We start from the raw sequence: 20,833 nt of genomic DNA, 5'->3' as shown, positions 1-20,833 counted from the left end.
TAAATATCATCCCAAACTCTCATTCATTTTTATTCATGCCAAAAAACTGCCAGGATTACTAAGCACCTAGCTCTAGAAAAAGTCTAATAAACTTAGAAAATACTTATTCTCAGATACATTGTTTAGGTAGCAACTGTTTAGTAATAATTTTTACTCCCAGTGTAGGGGGTTCTGAGTCAGTACTGCATCAGGGAAATAAAAGGTTAATCGGAGTCTACTTTTTAGTCAGAGCCTGGGGACTTGTTTCCTGTATCAGGCACTGAAGCTCCTGAAAGCATCCGTACCCATACGCTAACCACAGCGCTGATGTCAGCGTGTAGCACTGCACAGTGTCTCTCTGCTTCAAAACTCTAGATGGAAAATCATGCGCAGAGAACACACAGGGCACAACTGTCAGACACTATCAATAATTATCAAAAAATGACACCCTCTCCCTCCTTTGCATTTATTTGATAATAAAAATATTTTCACATCAGTCTTCCCGCTTTTCTTTCAGAGCATTAAAATGTTATATTTTTAGCATTTTGTTCAGTTGGAGGGTTTCTTCCTCAGCTTGAATCTGATCCCTTTAAAGTAGTGAATGCTTACACAAACTTCTAACCTATCTCCTCTGATGCAGGTCTATCACTCAAAAAAGGAGATGGAACTGCAAAAAAGAAAATGTACAAATTGTTATTACTTAAAAAAAAGCAAGAAAAAATATTTTTGCATCAGGTTGATTCCAAGGTGAATGAATATAGACTGTATAAAACCTAGAGCAAGGGGGTGAAAAGAAAACTTTCAGAAGATGATCTGATGAATTTGACTGAAAAATGATATATTTGTTCCAGTAATTTTTTAAAACTCTCTCATTTACTATTCTCTCTTCTATTACTGCTAATCCTAAATTCTTACTGACCTGTTTCACTGACTTAATGAAAAATATACCATTAAAAGTAATGATTTGAATCAATCACTTCAGTCTCTCTGGGTACTGAAAATTTTAATTTACACCCAAGTGAATCACCCATTTATAACAGTATGTATTTTTTAATGACTATTTATAAAGTCATAAGCACAGTCCTTCCATTAATCAAGAAATTTCAGTTTAGATTTTAAAAATTCTTCAAGCATGTAAGCTCCTTTCTCTTGAAGCAGCTGGTTTAACAAAACCACAAAAGACTTGCAATCTACTGTGTTACCTATAACTAAAAAAAATACTTGGTTTTATAGAGGGAATGTATAAAACTCACTCCAACATCAAACAAAAGTGAAAATAAATGTATCAGAACATTTACTTAATGATTTATGGCTTTAGTTTACTACGCTCCCTAAAGCTTATGAATACTTGTTAGCAAAAACAAAATTGCCAACAACAACATTATGAAACTAACTGGGAAAAATCACTGGTTTATTTTGTTATACTGTCAAACATCGGCATAAATATTTTTTTCTCTCCATTTACGCATTCATTTAATAAGAAAGCTCCAAAAGATTAAAATCATACTGTAAAACAGATAAATTACTAGTAACAGCAGCTATTATGTTCTTTGAGAAGACCTTTAAAATGTTCTCTTTCACTACAGGCTGTGCCTGTTCATTTAAGTAACAGCCCACACTGGCTAGAAGTTCATCCGAACTACACAGCTTCCTATATGCCCCTGAAATTTGTGCTGCAGAGAAACAGGGTATAGGAACACCCAAACAACAGCCACCTATCACCAGCACAATCACGTGCCAGTTATAATACAGCATCTCTGTCGAACATAAACTAGTTAAGGCTGATCTTCATTCGCTGCAGAACCAGAAGAGGCTGCTCGTGTCACAGAAGTTACTGCACGCACATTCTCGATTTGGCAGAGTGGGCTGCAAAGCTCCACAGCCAGTTAATATACAGAGCTTGCAAGCACTTTACAAAACAGTCGCTTCACTACTAGCCCTGACATAACGTTACATCATCATTAAACAAGAGAGAAACTGAGATATCTGAGATAACTTTGAGTTTGTACAGGATACTTTTAAAATGTCCTCACACGTTACAGGGGAGTAGATTGTAACATGAGCAACTAAACATGTAAAATAGCTTGTTGGTAATAAATGGATGATTGTGAGGACAACATTACACTCTTTCCAGAAAGAAGTGCCTGAAAAAACACCCCAAAACCAAGACACAAACCAAAAAAAAAAAAAAAAACCAAAAACAACTCCAAACCCCACATGCAAGTAACAGCCACCTCGAAAAAGAAAATACTTTCTATCGAAATTACACCATGCTCAACAGAATTTAGTAAACTGTTGATTAAAACAAAGTGATGTCATCTCAGTAACCCTATGAGGAATGACTACAGACATTTCAGGCCTATCAGGAACTGCACTGTATAGAGGAACTGTACTTGTACCTTATTATTGATGCTCAGAATACCCTGAGTCTTCTGAAGTGGACAACCACAGACGATACTTTAAGTAAGTGGTGCTAGAAAAGGAGTCCTGTTACTGGCCTCACAGGTGAGGATTCAGGTTCCAAATATAATTAAAAGAAAAAAATCCCTATCTTCTTTTTTCCATAACAACTAACCAGTCTGGATAATCTGTAAGTAGTACATAAGGACCTCTAGCAGCTGAGTGTAGGAGTGGGACTCCTAAACCCAATATGGCACCTTTCTGAAGCACAGCACGGAACTTACTTTGCAGAAAACATGTGTTAGCACAAACATAACCTCCAGCAGTTTTCCTAAAAAGAAAGCTCCAAATCTTTAAGCACCATTTTAGGTTTAGATACCATTTGGCTGCTAAAGTTGAAAGACTGGAACTTCAGGAAACAAATCTGCTTCTAGGAACATTCCTAGCAGTTTCCCAGCCCCTCAGACTAACCACTCTGGATGAGAGAAATTCATCGAAACCCAGATCAGAAGATACAGATGTATGGTAACTTTCTAGGAACACCTAATAGCTGAAGTTGAGTTCTTATAAACAAAACAAAAAAAAAAAAAAACAAAACACCCCCTGCAAGGTTACCTTAGCCATTAAACCAATACCTACTTTTTAATTTCTTCTGCATTCTACAAGAGTGATGAAACAAAAATGAGAAAACTAACAAAAATACAAGAAAAAGCAGAATCCCATTCACTCCCCTATTTTGTACATACATTTCGAAGCCTAGCCTTTAATCTCAAGAATCTGCATGAAAACAGGAGTGGGCAGCTGCCATGGCAACACAGTTTTTTCAATTTATTGCTGATGTTCCTAAAATGGATTACTGGATGTAATAACAAGGGATTGAGGATCCAATAGTTCAGGAGTTAACTGGAATAAATATTCTTCTCCCCTAAAAAGTCCGCCTGAAGCAGCAAGAAACAGGATCTAGGTGATATTCTTAACAGAAAATAAAACAGATTCTTCAGCAGTCTATGCCTGAAAATGCAGATAAAATTTCAGAAGGATTTTAAAGTGGCAGGAGACTCTCTCTTACTGTATAGTTAAGAATATGGAGTGCATCATGAACTAATGCTCCCATTCAGTTTTCTCCAAAACAATGATGCAGCGGGAACGCAGTCCTCTGAGAACACACTATAAAAGAGGAAAAAACTCTCCAGCTATTGCACAAAATTCATACAGAAAAGTGACAATTATGTAAAAAGATTCTTAAAAGCTTTGGAGTAATCCCTGCAAGTTCCATTCCACACCTTGAATGACAAGTGAACAGCTTTGCTAAATACAGTATGTTTCTTCTTACTGGTCCAATTCATCAGAACAGATCACAGGGAAATCAAGGAGACCTGAGAAGATTCTGTGATGATACAGAAAGCATCTCAAACTGGTTTCAGAATGAGAAAGGTATAAGCAGGACAAGTAGTTTTCAGCTCTACCTGACACAGGCTATGAAAGCTCCTGCAAAAGTTATGGTAATGGCTACTGTACTGTTGTGGCTCTCTAGCCATTCTCTGCAGTTGGAAAAACAGCCACTGCTGCTATGCCGGTGGGTTTTTTCCTGGCTCTCTGCCTTTGGAAAAACAGACCTCAGCAAAAAAATATTTGCATTCAGAGAAATGTCCTGTCTCATTTCCTTGTACCAGTCCATTTATGTGATCCAGCGTGGGAGCTCGTCTGTTGATGTACTGTCCTTAGGTTTCAGGTAATACCCAGCATTTTTTAATACAACTGAAACACCATCTGATCTTAAAAAAGCATACACTAGATTGAAATCCCTGAACACTTTTCTGGGCAGTTATGGCTTGGAAAAAAGGTCTTGGGAATTTCACTGACAGATCTCTGAAGTAATTTGCTCAATATGCAGCTGTAACCAAAAAAAGCAGCCAATAAAATGTTGAGCGTCATCAGAAAGGACAAGACAAAAAGCCAGTGTTTTACTACAGCATAAAAACATTGATTCAACTTCATCCTAAGTACTGCATGCAATACCAGTCACTACACCTCCATAAGGATACAGTGGAGTCAGAAGAATGCAGAGACATGAACAACAGGGGTAGTTAAGGGAATACAGTAGCTGTCGTATAGGTAGAGATTAAAAATGGGTCACCAGTATGTTTGTGCTCCATCTCCTTCATTGGCTATGCACATGGCTCACCCTTGGAGGTCAGGCCACAGCCAGTCACGGTCTTCCAGCTCAAGACTCAGGCATGGAAACAGATGGTCTGGTACATCCTAGCGCCACAAGGTGTTCTGAGATTTCATTAATAGTAGATGGGCTACTACTAATAACGATGGAAGCAGAGTGGTCTTTTGGGATGAGACAAGAAGATACCAGAGAAAGAGGCACTGGACTTATTGCAGCCTTTTAAGAGACAGAGAGATATGCTGATCATTGTGCTGTTTCTGCAGCATAAGCCTGATTTCTGTCACACACATTTCCCTCCACAGCAATGTCAGAATGTCCTCTTAGATATTTGAGGGTAACTATAAATCTTCAAGAAGAATAGGCGTTATTCAGTGGTTTGAAGAAGACCCAATGATGTCTTAAAAGTTTATATAGGAGTCTTTGATTAAAACAGATGAGACACAGGATCCTCACAAAAGAGCAACATGAGATGTATATACTGATAAATACTTATATCAAAATGATAGTATTAAAAAGGCAACCCCACAGAAATATTTTATTTATTGTACTGAAAAAGTGTTTATCAATTGTTTTTTCTACAGTAAGACAACCTGCTTTACTCTGCATTAGTGACAGAATATTTTGTTCTTTCATTATCCAGGTTATTTATTATTTTAAGTACTGATCCATTGCAACTTTCCTGACTTATCACAAGACAACTGCACTTCTGGAAATAAGCTGAAACACAGCCAGAAGCAACACTTTTTTTTTGGTCAAAGTTAAAAATGCACTGCACTGACATTCTAATTTAACACTTCATTCTTTGTGCAATGCTTTTGTTTACACATCATTCTTTTGGAGAAATAGCCCAGGAGAGCAGAGTAATACACACCTGAATCATTCATGTAACACACAAATCAGTTTGAGTAAATCCTTAGCAAGCAATGGCTTTACATTAGACGGGTCCACTTGAAAACTGTTATTCAAATTCAGGCATTAACTACAATCTTCCTTTCCTGTAACAAAATATTCCTACCCGCAATTTCCACCACTTCCTCCTAAACACACCTCAAAGAAAAGTCTCAGTTAAAGCTTAATGAGTTGTACTGTCCTTGTACAGTACATTTTTTTTTGTAGAGTACAATCTCTCTTTTTCACCAATAATCAATGTTCAGGATTCTCAAATATGCAGAGTACTTAAAACTCCAAGAGTCCTTAAAAAACTCCTATCCGTTACAAGTTTACTTAAGGAGCTCTCAAATGGTTCAGTAATGCTGATTGACTAGTGGGGAGGCTACTCTCCCTCTTGATAGAGCATACAGTTTTTGAAAACATCCTTACTTTGAAGAGCCACTTCACAGCAGTGTGGTACACATCGCTCAAGTTTCTGCTTCAATCACACCCTTGTCCTTCGGACAGGGTTGCAGCTCTTCCTCTAAGCAAAATGCTGTATTGATCCTCCTCTTCCAACCACAGACTGTTTAATTTCCCTTTTCACCCCCTCACAGTTTGCATCTCAGTCAAAATTAATACTTCAGCAACGTAGCTGACCACCTCTATGCAGCATACATTTTCTGCATGCTTCATGCCTTTTGTGATGAGATGTGTAACAAATAAAGCCCTTTCTAGACTATAATTAAGAGCATAGACTCGAGCAGCACTGGTATTATAATACTCATCTTCCGATTCTTATAGTTAATAATTCCTAACATTCCAACCAAATTTTAATATAGAAAATATCCAAGAAAAACAAACCTGGAATAATTAAGTAGGAATTAATATAAAAATAAGCCCATTGCCTGAAGTGAGGCAGGCACACTAGAAGAGCACATAGAAGTTAACACTAGAAAAATGTTTTTTCCTCATAGACTTTTCCTGCTGGTAAAGAGAACAATGGAATTATAGGCACCCTGAAGGGAAAACAACAAGTAGAAAGCAGTTTCCACTTTGCTATGCTAACACTTTTGATAAAGTGGCAACAGGTAAGTAAAATGGAAAGAAACACTTGCAACTTTCAGCATTTGATCACTTTAAGAAACCAAGTCTGAAATATGAAATACGTAGACAGTACTCCCCAAAAGTTTGAAGAGTATCTGAAATATTAATGATCCATCCATAGACACAAAATTACCAATCAAACATTCACAGGTCCTTGACCAGTTCATTCTGAGCTCAAATGAAGCTAAGTTAAGCATCTCTGTGATCCAAGACGCATGCATTATTTAGCATTAGCTAGACATTTGTTCATTTATGCAGACAGATGCCAGCAGGATTTATGCGAGAGGGTATCCATTTCTGCTTAATTTGAAATGTCCTGTTCTCTCTCTGAAAGCTAAACCACTGTGATTTATATCATTTAGGCAGTCTTTGTATTTTAGCAAAAGCACACTTTCAAAAAACTACAGTCAAAAACTCTTCCAGCGGAAAAGTGAGATACAAAGCTCCTAGCGCATCTCCAGAGAAAAAAAGGTGTCAGCATCTGCATCTCTTCCTCCTGTACAGAGGCATGACTGTAGGTATTTCCAGACACACAAAACCAGCCCACTGATTTTTCATTATACTTTTGTACCTTTTCTTTTTGAGCAGAATAAAATACCCATGTAAGGGTGGTCTCTGGGGGGTGGGGAGCTGGCGGGGAGGGGGAAAGGGCAGCGTGGTTTTTGTCAGTTTTGGTGGTTTAGGGTTTTTTCGCATGGTTTATGCAGCTGATCAAAATTTGCATCACATACTTGAAAATCCTAAATGAATATTCATTAGGAAGACTGGGAAAGAGCAGAATTGAAAGGGAAAACCTGAGCTGGTAAGGAGAAACAACAGTGAGAAACTAGAATTATGGAAAAAAACACTGGCAATAAACTTTGAAAAGGCAGCTGCCATCACTTTCTTTTCCTTATAAGCCATTCCCTGTGTCAGTACCTTCGCAGATGAGTTTTCTACACTTCAGGATTGTGAATGTAGCCTCAGCTATAGGCACACTTCATACAGATGACTTTTTAACTCAAGTACTTTTAAAATTCCCCTCAGTGTCCTGAAGTATCTATGAATCTTCCAGTATTCCTGGGTCTCCCCCCACAGCCCACTCTAAGACAAACAAATTTTGAGAATAATTAAAATAGGAAATTCATGCTTCGTTATTTAAGCTTCCTCTTGCCCTGCCCCCATAAGACAGAGAGTGCAACTCAACACCCAGACAAGATGTGTTCACTGATTGACTGTGCTTAACATTTAGTATGTGATAAGACTATGAACTACTACAGGTGATGAAAGTTCGGCAGAACAACACAAAAATCAGTCCAAAATTTATAAATACTTGCTACATCCTGAAAGGTTTCTGTTAATCTGGGAAAAACATGCTTAATCTGTAGCCCTGATTCAGGTGACTAACGCTGTGGGGAATGTTTGCTTTTAAAGCATAGGAGAATGATTGATATTTATAAACAAAAACAAGTTCAAAATTCAAATTGTAAACCATTTATTTCTTCCTGTCTAAACAGACCTCAGTAGCACACAATTAATGTGAGCTAACACAAACTGTTACATAATACTGTACTTATTTATCTATCACTGTTGAAGCTGAAGACTGAGTAGGGGAGATACGAACAGAGGGAAAGACCAAAAAAATTAGTGCCATTAAGCTGAAGCAAACAAGTCATTTCATGTATCTGAGGGGGGGTGGGGGGGAAAGTAGGTTAATAAGAAGAATGATTATTGAATAATTAGAGACAAAAAATAATACTAATATAAAAAGGATTGAGGACACAGAAAAATAAAGGACAGGAGATGAGACTATCATGGGTACACATCTCACAGAGCTGAGACACTATTTCACCACTTACATTTTGAAGTACTAGCAAGGACAAGATCAGGTAAGCAAGCTGGAAGTCAGAGCAAAGGGATCACAGAGAAGCGGAGATAAAGCGAGGTATTGTACTGCTCGATTTGCATGAGGACGACTTCAAAGCAACACTCAGATGTGTAACTAAAGGAAAGAGGAGAGCAGGAGCACCCAAACTTTACGCAGGGCGTCCTGTGGAGAACCTTTTCAAAGCCAGCTGATGTGATGCTGCAAAAGTTCAACATGGGATCATAAAAAAGCAGTTGATTAAATGTAAATCTTACAAATAACATGAAATTCTTAGAAGATTTAATATTTGTAGAAGCATGGGCAATCTCTTAACTATGGTGAGGAAGCAGAATAAGGATGTCCAGAGGGACTTGGGTTTTGTTTTGTGGTTTTTTTTTTTTGTTGTTGTTGTTGTTGTTGTTTTTTTCCCCAGTTTTCACTTTCTACCTGAAAAAAACACAATTTTTCAGCTTGATATATTTTATTAGTAAACTGCAGCTTCAGTGAGGAATGAACAGTTCCTTCTAAGAAACAGCAGTGAAGCTCTGCCATGCAGAACCAAACCAACGGAGAGCTGTGGTCCAGCTTCCCTCCTCTGGCAATGACTAATAAGCAACACTGCAACAGAAAGTGAAATACCACGTGCTGATAATTCATGTTTGGTATGGCATGGTATCTTCACAAGATATATGGGAATCTCTCGGTCCCTACCAAAATAACTGTTAGAAAATAATCATCCAGCTGTCATCTAATAAATACCCACAGTTGAATATTGTGCTCTTGCTTGCATAGATGAACAAAAAACAGTGTGATACACAGGGTCGCTTTAACTTTGTGCTGTTGCAGGCCATTCATACAGCTTGTATTAAATACTGGACTAGGAAATCTATATTCAAATCTCACAGTGACACTGCAAGAATATTGCCTTTTTGAAAAATGAAAGAATAATCTCTAAAAGCTCCTGAGCGTACATATTAGAGTCTTAACCTCAACACACAGCTAAATGTCTGTTATTCTTTAAACATAAGTGCAAGGACTAAACAACCCAGAAGTGTTCTCTCCTTCATGCTGCTACGTTCACTAGTGACCCAAATGAGCCATCCAGCATTATTGCTCCTAAATTTTTCTACTTCGGAACAATGTCTAAAAACTACCATTTTTATAAATCAATTTAAGATCTTCAAATGAGAGGCACTACCAGTATTATTTGTTATTATCATGCATATACTATAATCTAGCATAAGACACAAACAAGCCCCTATAAATGACCTGTAGAGATCTATTACCTCCCACTGACCTGCCTCAAGACATATTTGGATCTCTTGCAGCTTTTTATTGCTCTTTGGCACTAGTAATCCACAATTTAATCATTATAAAACATTCACAGCAGATGTGTCCACAAACAGAGCCTGATGATTTAAGTGAATAAGACCAAGAAGAGATGAACTCTCAAGAAACAAAGATCCTGAGTTTATGCTAATAACTTTACTTCAAAAGACTAAATTAAGTAGAAATATATGCAGATTTCCTTAAGCTCTTCTATTTTGGAGTTAAGTCTCAAAAGTGCTGCTCGTGTCAGGCTACTTTTTCTGTAGTTCCTCACAGTATTCTGAGTATTTCTGTATTACTAAGTGTTTCCCTAAACTCAATTTTTGCCCTCACTAAACACCACAATGAAAGAGACATCACTGTTGTGTTGGTGGAGGGGAACACAGTTGTTATGCAATTAGCTATATAAAGTTGCGTTTGTTCTCTTTCCCTGTTTACAGCACATAGAAGAACAAATACGATGATAAGATGGAACCAGCTTTCCTAGAATTAATTTGTCCAATGGCAAATGCATCCAAACTTGGTTACTGATCAGAGTTGGTGAGACAGACTCTACATTCTTTATAAGTGAAGATATGTTGTAGATGCAACAGAGTTTTTCTATTGATAAAAATTACTTAGGAAGTAATGCCCTATTATGTACAAAACCAGAACAGAACTAGCAAAACCAGAGAGCTAGAATAACCTGTTATATTTACAACAGTACAAGGCATTGGTAAGTTTTATTTCTCAAAAACATTTCTGAGTAATCTCTGCAGTATAAATCTGCATTGGGTGGGGAGCTGCTATTACTGGTCAATTTAGTAAAATGTAGAAAGCCACTTTACATCATTTTACTGAATTTACATTCAACATTGCTTCCACAATTCTTGTTCAGTACTTAATTTTGTGTGCCTTGTAAAATATCAGTTCTACATGTGGTAGGATACCAAAATCATCAGGAAACATTAAAAAAATGTGTTTGGACTGAACATATGTATCAGAAATCTAGATGAAATTTTATAGAGAGTATCTCAGTTGTGCTTTACTGTGCAAGGTGGGGAAGCAGAAGAGGTGGAGATCTAGATCTTTTTTTTCTATAAATTAGTCACTAGCAAGTGTTCATCAGTTCTCCTGCATTCAAAATGTGCTTCATCCTATTACTCACAGTAGCATAATTATCTATAAAACTTAAGTATCTTACTTTGCAGTGGTCATATTGTTGCTGTAATGTTGGAACATCCCCTCCAATAGGCATTTGCTTTTTTAGTTCTTCATCTTTCGCATTCAGCCATTTGATTAACTCTTCCAGAGATGTCAACAATCTGTTCCATTTCTCTGCACTGGCCTCCAGGTGAGCCCTATGAAACAACATTAAAGCAACTTTAAAGCCCTGCATGGCAAACAAAAGTAGAAATGCAATAAATAAATAGAATTGCTCCATCATTAAGATATGAGTATTTCAAGTGTTTAACTGCAAAGCAACTCTCTGTTAAAAAAAGACTCTTCTTCAAAACGCTTTGCACAGCAAATCAAAATAAGCAGAGGAAAAATGGGGGAACACAGACAAGTATGTATCTGATGTCTTCAATTATCTAAAACCTTGAACACTCCACGTCTAAGCAACGTAAAGAAATGCTGTTTTTTAGTGACTCCACCACTGCTGTGCACAAAGTACAAGCATCGTTTTGTGAGCTAAAGCACTGCAAAATTGAACTTCATGCCAGGACCTTCACTCCCCAGCAGTGAAAGCAGCAAGTTCTCCCAGCAGTGATCAACAGTACATTGCCTCTACTGCACAACATATCAGTGACACAGATTATTTAATATATTCTCTTTAGTCGATGGTGAGTTACTAGAGAACTAATATAGTGAATCTGTCCCTCAGTTTAAAAACCCTGGATTCCTCAATACCCTTTTCAATGATTTTTCAAAAATACCTTGACTTGATGACTCTTTTACTGCAGTTGTTCTACGTTATGGATTCGAGACCAGCATGTACACAGTTTATACCAGTAACAACAAATACTTTCTCCACACAGGTGATGAAGTAGAGCTAAGTGCTCTTCAGTGTAGTCTGTCACCAGCTTTGCACCTTCCTGCCCTGCTTCTGATAGATGAGTGAATTGAACTTTGCTACTGTTTCATACCTTTTCCTATTTTACATGTTTTCTTATCTTTTTTTTCTGATTCACTGTGTCTCACCATCTTGAAACTCTCACCTGACTTCTCTTGTATTATCATTTCAAACGACATTTGAGTGAATGTTTGGGACTGATATGACAATGTTTGGATTGAAGGGGTGATGTGCTGCAAGGTTAATTTCAAGGCAAGCTTAGGTTTGGGTACACTGGGATCTCCCAGGGTCACTAGGACAGATGAACCAAAAAAATCAGCCAGTAAGCGGGGGGAGATACAAAGAAAAAAAAAAAAAAAGAAAAAAAATCACGTTTCTGAAAAGGATAAACTAACTAACTTTAGGAAGATAAACCCATTCTCCTTCACAGAATTCAGGAAAGCGCTTAGGTAACAATTTGGGGGAAAAAAAAAAAAATTAAGTGCTTGCTAGAAGTGACGTTTTATTGACTACAGTTTTGTGCACCACGGTTTCTGTTGTCCCTTATTGCTCTCACTGATACCTTTTCTCTCAACAATGAATCTAAGCTTGCTGCTCATGGCTTGGGTCTAAACAGCCAAGCCAACATCCTGCCCTGCAGTGAATTACAAGCGAGCTATTGCATTTGAGGTTATATGCCTACCAGGTAAGAGTGTCTTGCAGGTCTTGGTTTGCAGACCAGCAAGCATCTCCTGAGTGAATAGTACTGTCTCAGCTCTCCTGGCCTCCTTTCAGCTCTTTAGTACTCACTAGCCAGAACTACTTTCAAACCAACCAAGTTGTTTTTCCTGTACAGGCAGTATTAACTCTACAGCAAGTTAGTGCACAAGGTACCTGCTCCACAGCTGTGGAGCATTCATGATAGCTGGCCCCTGAATCCCCCAGCCACGCACAGGGGCACACTCCCAACAGCACGGGGTGGTCCATGTGCAATGTTTACCTTGTGCTTTTCACAACTAGCTTGACATCTTGTCAGAAACGCCGTCAGAAATACCAGGCTGCAAAGCATTGCATATATGTTAGCCTCAGGTGCTAGGTAGTCAGAACCATCCCTCCTTTCTGGAAGTGAAACCAGAGTTATACTCCCTATTAATTAGGCAGAGGAGAGACACTGCCCTCTCATCTAAGCCAAGGCAGCCCACATTTGAATCCAGTTTTGCTGCTAGACCCACAAGATTGTTACAAAAATAAAGCATCTTTATGAATCTCTAGAAACAACCACAATTAAAATGTTCAAATCTATAGCTTTTCATACATTTCATAGTGATATTTCTATTCATCATGACTTATTACTGCATCTAGCACATTTAAGCAGCTAATACCACTAAAACCTGGCATGCTCTGAGGCTTCAGGATTCACGCTCTAATTATTTAGTGGAATTCTTGTATACAAAATTACTTGGAATTTTGTAAAGGGAAAAAAAAAACCCTGCAACTAGTTAAGGGACAATTTAAGGCTGACTCACTGTTAATTTAACATACAGTGTAATAATATTAATAGCGAAAAAACCCTTATATTAATGTGAATGATGTGGCATGTGATACTAGATTTAATGCATTGCAATTTACAACTAATGAGTACCCGTGTGCCTGCCAGATTAATGACAATAGCAAAATATCACTAGCACACAGTTTCGAAGTCCAGTGCAAGCTAAACTTGTGGGGGTAGAGCAGTAAGGGGTGGAGAGGAAATGGAGGACACTAACAGGGACTTTAAAATTCCTCTATGAACTCAAACTGAACTAGCCTCTCTCTTGAAAGGTCATAAAAGTTAAGAGGAAAAAACAGAAAATACACAGGGGAAAACATATCACATCAGCCTGGATTTTTCCTGAATGTTACCCTTCTAATCTTGTCAGAAACAATACTGACAATAAAAGGGAGATGCAGCAGCAACAGCTGAAGAGTAGACACAAGCATTCAGTTTTTCTGGGGAGTGGAGACACGTGCATTCAGTAAAGCCCGTTCAAAGCAAATGCTGCACAGGAGTGTGGGAACCAAGATATGCTCCAATTTTCATTTCAGTGTAAAGTTTTACTACCATGTTTACATTTGTCATACAGACATTATCAAAGAGAACCAATAAACTGTGTTGAAGTTCTGAAATGTTTCTTGAGCTTCTTCGCATTCAAAGACGAAATTTCTGGCATTTGTTTTAGAATTGGTACTTCTACTGATACACAGTCTGCAAAGAAAGCTTCAGGTGTTTGCGCTCATGTGACAAACGAATTTGTAATCTCCCTGGATTTGCCAGGTCAAGTGGTGGCTTAATAATCTGCTCTGATAAAAATACAGGTCAGTTACAGATGGTTGTTCAGTTTTGAGCACTGGTTGGAGCAATATTCCCCAGCATCAACCACCTGGTATTCAGAAGCACTCCTAAGGGAATCCTGGATGAGCCCGAAAAACACAGATGCTCCCATCCAGCTGACCAAGTTGAGAGCACCCCCTCCTCCACCCAGGCTGGATAAAATCATCCAGAAGATCAGGAACTCTGACATAACTCCCATCTGTTGACCCCGAGAATCTCTCTTCACAGCTGGAGACCTCCTCAGCTTTTGCTTCTGCTATAGAGGTAACACTTTTCCTGCTGAGCAACAAGGGAACACGTGGAATAAAAAGATTGGTGGGTGGTCTAAATATAGAGAATCCTTCTCTGTTTCTCCCATACTTTTACCTCTACCCTCCCCCGAACACTAACACCCTCAACACCTTCTGCCCCAGGAGAAAACAATCTCTCCTAAACATTCGGCTTTGAAAGACAGATCTGCACACATCTGCAGCTTTGTTTTCTTCTTGGGAGTAAGATTATTAAGAGAGAAAAAGAAAGAAGCACGAAGAAGACTACAAGTAATTTAAAGGAGAGGTATAATCCTCTCAGGTGGTATCATAGGCACTACAAGTACAGGTTTAAGTAGTTTCCATGCATTTAAAATATGTCACAAGATTGCTGCTTTTCCAGTTTGGAAATCACTTTAGTTACAGTAGCAAGGAAGTAAAGTCAACACAGTGACTAGCACCATCAGTTCAGAGGACTGAAGTGATGAATTAAAACACATACTATCCTTGTGGGAAAGCAGTACTTTCAGCAATTAAAAATCAACATAATCAGAATGTAGTCATAGCTGAAAAATATTCTAAAAAACTTAGAGAAACCTTAATTTAGAAGGACTATCTTGAGCTAAAGCCCATAAAAAAAAAATCAGATTTTTCAATCATCAGTCCTAGCATCCAACACAGTTATATGCTGTTCTCACAATACTCATCCATACAGTTTTGCTTTCCAATTCATCCTTGAAAAAAGATACACCAAAAAAAGCAAAAATTGAAGGCAAACAGCTAGAGGAACACATTGACTTCATATCAGTTCTATGCTTTGTTAGTTCCCTATGAAGGGTTTCAGCACTCCTGCATGAGTTAGAAGAGTGAACTGCAATAAAAGAACAGGGCAAAATACATGAACTCAGAAATGCTCTCTTCAGTGGCAACTGAGATTTGAAAGGTTAATTACTTGTCTTATATTTGCTCCAGTATTCTCTTCCTTGCCTATCTTCTATAGTGACATGTGGCTCTGCAACACTGCGGGTACCAGCAGAGTAACACACATTGCAAACGTTAATGCTGCCCAGTGGGACGCATGTATCTATGCAGAAGTGAAAAGACAGGTATTCAGAAGAGCAAATATTCCCACTTTTCTGAGCATTCACTGCACAACTGCTGTCTGCGTATTACTGCCTTGAACTCATAGCTGGTCAGGGTAAATGGCCTGAAGGTCCTTCTTTTTGGTCATCAATTTCTCCCAAATTACGATCAACTCCAGGAAAGGCCAAACAACTGAATTGTTCTTGCTAGAACTCCACAGTTGCCAAGTTATTATTTATGAGCACGTTTTTGTCTTTTTCTCAGAGCTCATAACAGCCCATATTTAATAGCTCTTGCATTAAATTACTTCTGTGGTGGAGCCAGCCTCCACAAGCCAAACTTCTTGGTTCCTCCGGTTCAAGTTCTGCCTATGGACTTTTGTGGAGCTGATTTACCTGTTTCACTTAACCATTTAGCAGGTTGGTGATGGAGACAAAAAGTAAATGTCACATCTTCTCCTCTATCTCACTCTCTCAAATTCTTGTGCCTGAATTTAAAGCTCAACTCATTTTTCTGGCCTTCAGAAAATTCATACGAATGCCTAACATTGTTCTGTTCTATTAAAAGAATAGTTTCCTTTAATCAACAAGCAAGCAGTTGCAATTAGAAGCTCTAGAAAATCTTTTCTATGCAATTCATTTTAATGCAGAATTTTATTCACATTAATGAATATTGCAATATCTAATTCCAAGTGACATCACAAAGATTTTAACAATGACTACACTTAGACAGTCAGTGAGTTTGGCACTGGTAAGGTCAAAAAACTGTAAAATGCATTCCTTGATTAGTATGTATTTTAAAACATTTCTTAATTGAAAAGCAGCAATAAAAAAAAAAAAATACTACCAATATAGATCAAGACACTTCTGATGAAAGTCCTATGAAATTATTCATTTCAGTGGTAAAAACAAAAACAACAACAAACCCCTGATCTCACAGTAATTGTAGATTCACAGAATCACCTAATTTACAATGCTATCAATTTCAATAAGGAAAGATTCAGCATACTTTCTGGAAATTTAATACAGATTGGCAAGTTATGAGTGCACAATTCTGGAGAGAGAACAAGAAGTTAAACCTGCATGGTGAGCAAGTGCACCAAGATTTTATACTTGTGCTCAGGGGTCCTTTATGGAAAAAAAGGGAGATTCCACTTCAATGCTGTTGTCATATTTCTCAAGCCTTTTAGAAGACAGCAACTGTGCCCCATTCATGTCTTAATATTTTCATTACTTACCTGATGTTAGCTGACTTCACCTTCAGGTCATTCCAGCGCTGATTCATGTCATCAAGCCGGTGCTGGAGCAGAGCAGCTTCCTCAGAGTTTCCCAAGACTTTCACCATCTTCTGTCTGTTTCCATCAATGCTTTTAAAGATGTCATTGTGGGCATCAATCTCAGCTTGGATGTCCTGAAATATCAGCAAGTCCAAACATATTAGTTCTCTAAATAAAGGATGGGAGAGCTTATTCTCATTAGTACTCCTAAACACTAGGACAGAGCACATAGACTGACTTTCTTGGGTGACTTTGAAAAGAGATGCAGGAAAACCTGTGATTCTATTATCATCATTATAAAAAGTCTAGCTTTCTTAAGTGTGAGAAAAGGAGTTCAAAAGACACCCTTAACTGTGAAACAGGACTTAGAACTATAAACACTAAGTTCTCTGCATGTTTCTGTAGCACTGAAGGTAACTGTCTACTATTCTCCCATGCATTTCACACAGTTCAGCATTTGCAAATGCACTAGAAATAATTTCCTGATCAGAAATTACACAGATTCAGCTTTGGCTATGTTGTCTCTTTCCTCTTTGAAATAAAACATTGCAAAAATCTTACATAGCCCAGTGAAATTCAAACTATATGTAGTGCTTTATGTCATATGCAATGAAAGCTTTTAACTAAAACCTATGTCCTTAAACTGCAGCTAAATGACTGCAGCTACCACAAGCCCATTTTTACAATTAAACTACTGTAGACCAGGACCTGCAATATACAAGAGAGGGAGACATAAAACAGCAGTATGTATTATAATCTGAATTTCATAGTAAATACTGAAAAGAAAAAGAAGTGCTTGTGATTTCAGTTCGGCTTACTCATTTCTCCTCCACTTAGAAATTAAATATTTTATTCTCTGCTCTACCATCTGCCTCAAGAAACACATTACAGATGTTGTCTTCATCTAACTGAGCACAGTATTATTTTTAAAACACATTATAAGAGCAAACAAAATTTCCTGCATCTCCGCCAATGCTTCCTAGCATCCATAGATCTATGTATACTCTAAAAGAGCAATGTAAATGTGTGGAGAGCCAGGAGGTGTATTGGCTGTCTCAATAGGATTAATCAGTGAAGATTGTGACAGGAACTTGATGCAGATGTAAACAAACTTCTTTTTCAAAGAAAGAAATTCAATAACTGAAATCCCTTAAAGGTTTTTATTCTTACTGGCAACTCCTCAGCAATCTCAATCTGTTCCCAGGAAGAGGAAAGGAAGGGGCTCTTGTACATCCCCATCCTCAAGATATAGTCTGGCATCTTATAATGGCTGCTTGCACATCTACAGCTCATAGTTGAAAACAGTAGAAAAGTAGCTATGAATTTGAGACAGCATGAAAGCTCTCTTCAATATGGGAAGAAAGCAAAAAGAAGTAAGGATACAGCTGGAGAAGTGGGGGAAGGAGAGACAGAAAGGGAAAGGGGGGTGGGGTGGTGGTGAAAGAGGGAGGGAGGCATCAGTGAAGTTCTGGCTCTCCAGCTGAGCTACTACTACCTGACTCTGGACAACAACCTGTTCTTTGCCCTGAGTTTCACTACTTTAAAACAGGTAAAAAGAAACTTTTGCTGTCTTTAAACCATCCTGATAAAAATCACCATTCTGAAAATAGACACAAGCAACAGCATTTAAAATGACAAACCAAAATGGAAGTGTCTGATAATCAACAAACCCAAATAAGACTGCATAGTCATCAGTTAAACAAATTATATGCTTATCTGAAGACATTTGCAGTTCCTGTCCTTACACCTCCAATACGCAAGTGGACCCAATAAAAACCAGCTCAAGTTCTCACAGCAGGAGATACAACCACGTACAGCAGTTACATTTTTAATTGCACACTAATTTGTTCTACAAATGTCCGGTCATATCAAAGCCATTTCTATGCCACTTTAAAATTACAAAAGAAAACTTAACTGAAAACAAACTGATCTCTAACCTTTCATTCTACAATCACAATACTCATTCTAAAGCTATTGAGAACCTTTATAAAACATTCTATCTTTGGTTAAATTCAAGACACTTAAGCATGCACACTTAAAAATATTTCATTTGTAGAATGGTTTGGGTTGGAAGGGACCTTAAAGATCATCTAGTTCAAAATAGGTTTGATTCCTGCATTTGCCAGTCATCATATTACATTGATTAAGGCACAATAAATCTGCTGTTCACATTCTTGAGTACCATCTGTGATGACCATGCTTTGACAGCTCAGTTCAAAGAATCAACTTTGCTAATTAAGTTCTCTTTTCTGATTTCCATTTCCGATTTCTATTTTATCATGAGGAAAAAAAAAAAAAAAAAAAAAAAAAAGAGCACTGACAGCTGATGGATAAACTGACATGAATGATATTAAAGTTAATGAATACCAATGAACCACAGTCCTCAAAAAAAAAAAAAAAGAGAAATCCAAACATGTCCCACATCAACGTGCACATGAAAGTGCAGCAGGAAGGTGGGATGTGAAAGATGGCTAATGGCAACAGATGGACACATTAAGTTAGTTAGACCCCAATAATGATATCAAAGAGCTTGAAGATTTTTATTCAGGTATTGTCCTCTGTTGGAAGGCTAAGAGGATAATGGGCTTCCATCTTGTCCTAAGATCGCTGTAATTGGCAGCAACTGGTAGTAATATCCTTTACGCAATGTGTTACCATTATCTTTCAATTCTTATGAGATTCGTAAACATGTTGTGGTTGCCTTCCTTTAGAATTTCTTACTCCAGAGTGAAAAGAAGAGCTCTATCCAGTCGGTAAACATCCCAATTCATGTTCATCCTTATCTAATATTTCTCTTTCCTGTGCCTTTTTCCTGGTCATTGATTCTCCATATTCTTCTCTATTGTCCTCTATGTAGCAAAAAGGGATGAAAAAAGTTGATTATCCCTGCTCAGAACCCAACTACAGTTAACTCTAATAAGAGTTAACTTACTAGAATTAATCCCATCTCAATTTTTCAGTATTTCAAAAATAATTATAAACACTTCCCTATTAACACATGGAAGTTTCCATATCCAGAGTCACAGGGGCAGCACAGTGGAGGGTGCAGAAGAGGAGGAAAAACATTTCTGTTGTTTTGCCACATAAAGATGGGGACACAACCATGAAACATTGTCATTCTTAGCCCAATGCAAAGGACATCTGGACCAGAGTGTTCTCCCAGTGCATGTTAAACAAAGTAAAGAAAAACAACAAAAAAAGAAGAAAAAACCCAACAAAACAAATCAAAGGAAAAAGAATACTAAAGAAATACACTGCAAACAGAAAAGAACTTCTTGACAGAAGAAATTAATAGTTCTTAAACTGTAGCTACATAGCTTTATCAACTTATTTTTTTTCAGGTGTTACTATGGAGAAGCCATATTTTGTTAATTTTGAAAATATTTATGTGCACGTATCCATTAAACTGAATTGATAAGTTATTAGTATGAGGTCGACAGATCTGTTTACATGCTCAAGAGCTTTCAGGATTAAGGTCCTAAATTAAAAGAAACCTCTTTGAGGAAAGAATTCATCCTATATATAAATCAAGGTGCAAGTTTCAAAGTTTTGGAAGATGGAAAGGAGAAGAAATAACTAGGTTGACATTTATATATCTGCTTCAACCTAGTCAGGCTATTAGAAGATAGCCACTTTCCTTAAATTCCTTTTAAGAATTAAGATGAGACTGCTGCCTGTCTTTTCCACTTTGGACAGGTGATTTCAAAATCCCCTTATCTCCATTCTGAACCTCAGAGTTCTTTGCTTCTATCCCTCTTTACCCCTTCTCATGGCACATGATTTACCTGCAGGTTTCAAGCCTTCATTTTATGCTTGAATCTGATTTTAAAGCTTGTCTCCATAATAATCAGCCTCCTTCTTGCTTTAATTTCAATCAAATAAAATACTAAATTATGACATAATGACAACTGAAGAGCATGTGTCTTCAAAGAATGTATAAATATGGTATGCGACACTCAATAGCGCTATAGATGGCAATTCTGAAAAGGGTCCAAAGATGTAGCTGACTCCAGCTGGAGTTGCTACTGGAGCATCCCAAAGGCACACTAGAGGGACTTGACCAGGGTAAAAGGAAATATACGACAAAGATTTGAACGGAACCTAACTTTGTGA

The 20,833-nt window shown here is 37.7% G+C and overlaps 1 protein-coding gene across 7 annotated transcripts in view; it reads right to left on the bottom strand.

Moving 5' to 3' along the window:
• Window positions 1-20,833, bottom strand: part of UTRN (utrophin) — a 387,073-nt gene that overhangs the window by 119,573 nt on the left and 246,667 nt on the right. For all 7 annotated transcript variants that reach the window (XM_042795633.1, XM_042795636.1, XM_042795635.1 and 4 more), the window contains 2 exons: window positions 16,682-16,854; window positions 10,891-11,047 (listed from right to left, as the gene is read on the bottom strand). In XM_042795633.1, coding sequence (XP_042651567.1) covers window positions 10,891-11,047; window positions 16,682-16,854 — 330 coding nt within the window. The remainder of the gene's footprint in view (window positions 1-10,890; window positions 11,048-16,681; window positions 16,855-20,833) is intronic.

This window comes from Tyto alba, unplaced genomic scaffold (genome assembly GCF_018691265.1).
Source record: "Tyto alba isolate M040663 unplaced genomic scaffold, T.alba_DEE_v4.0 Super-Scaffold_22, whole genome shotgun sequence".
Classification (NCBI taxonomy): Eukaryota; Metazoa; Chordata; class Aves; order Strigiformes; family Tytonidae; genus Tyto; species Tyto alba.
The sequence above is the reverse complement of the archived record's forward strand: the minus strand, read 5'-3'. Positions and strand labels throughout refer to the sequence as shown.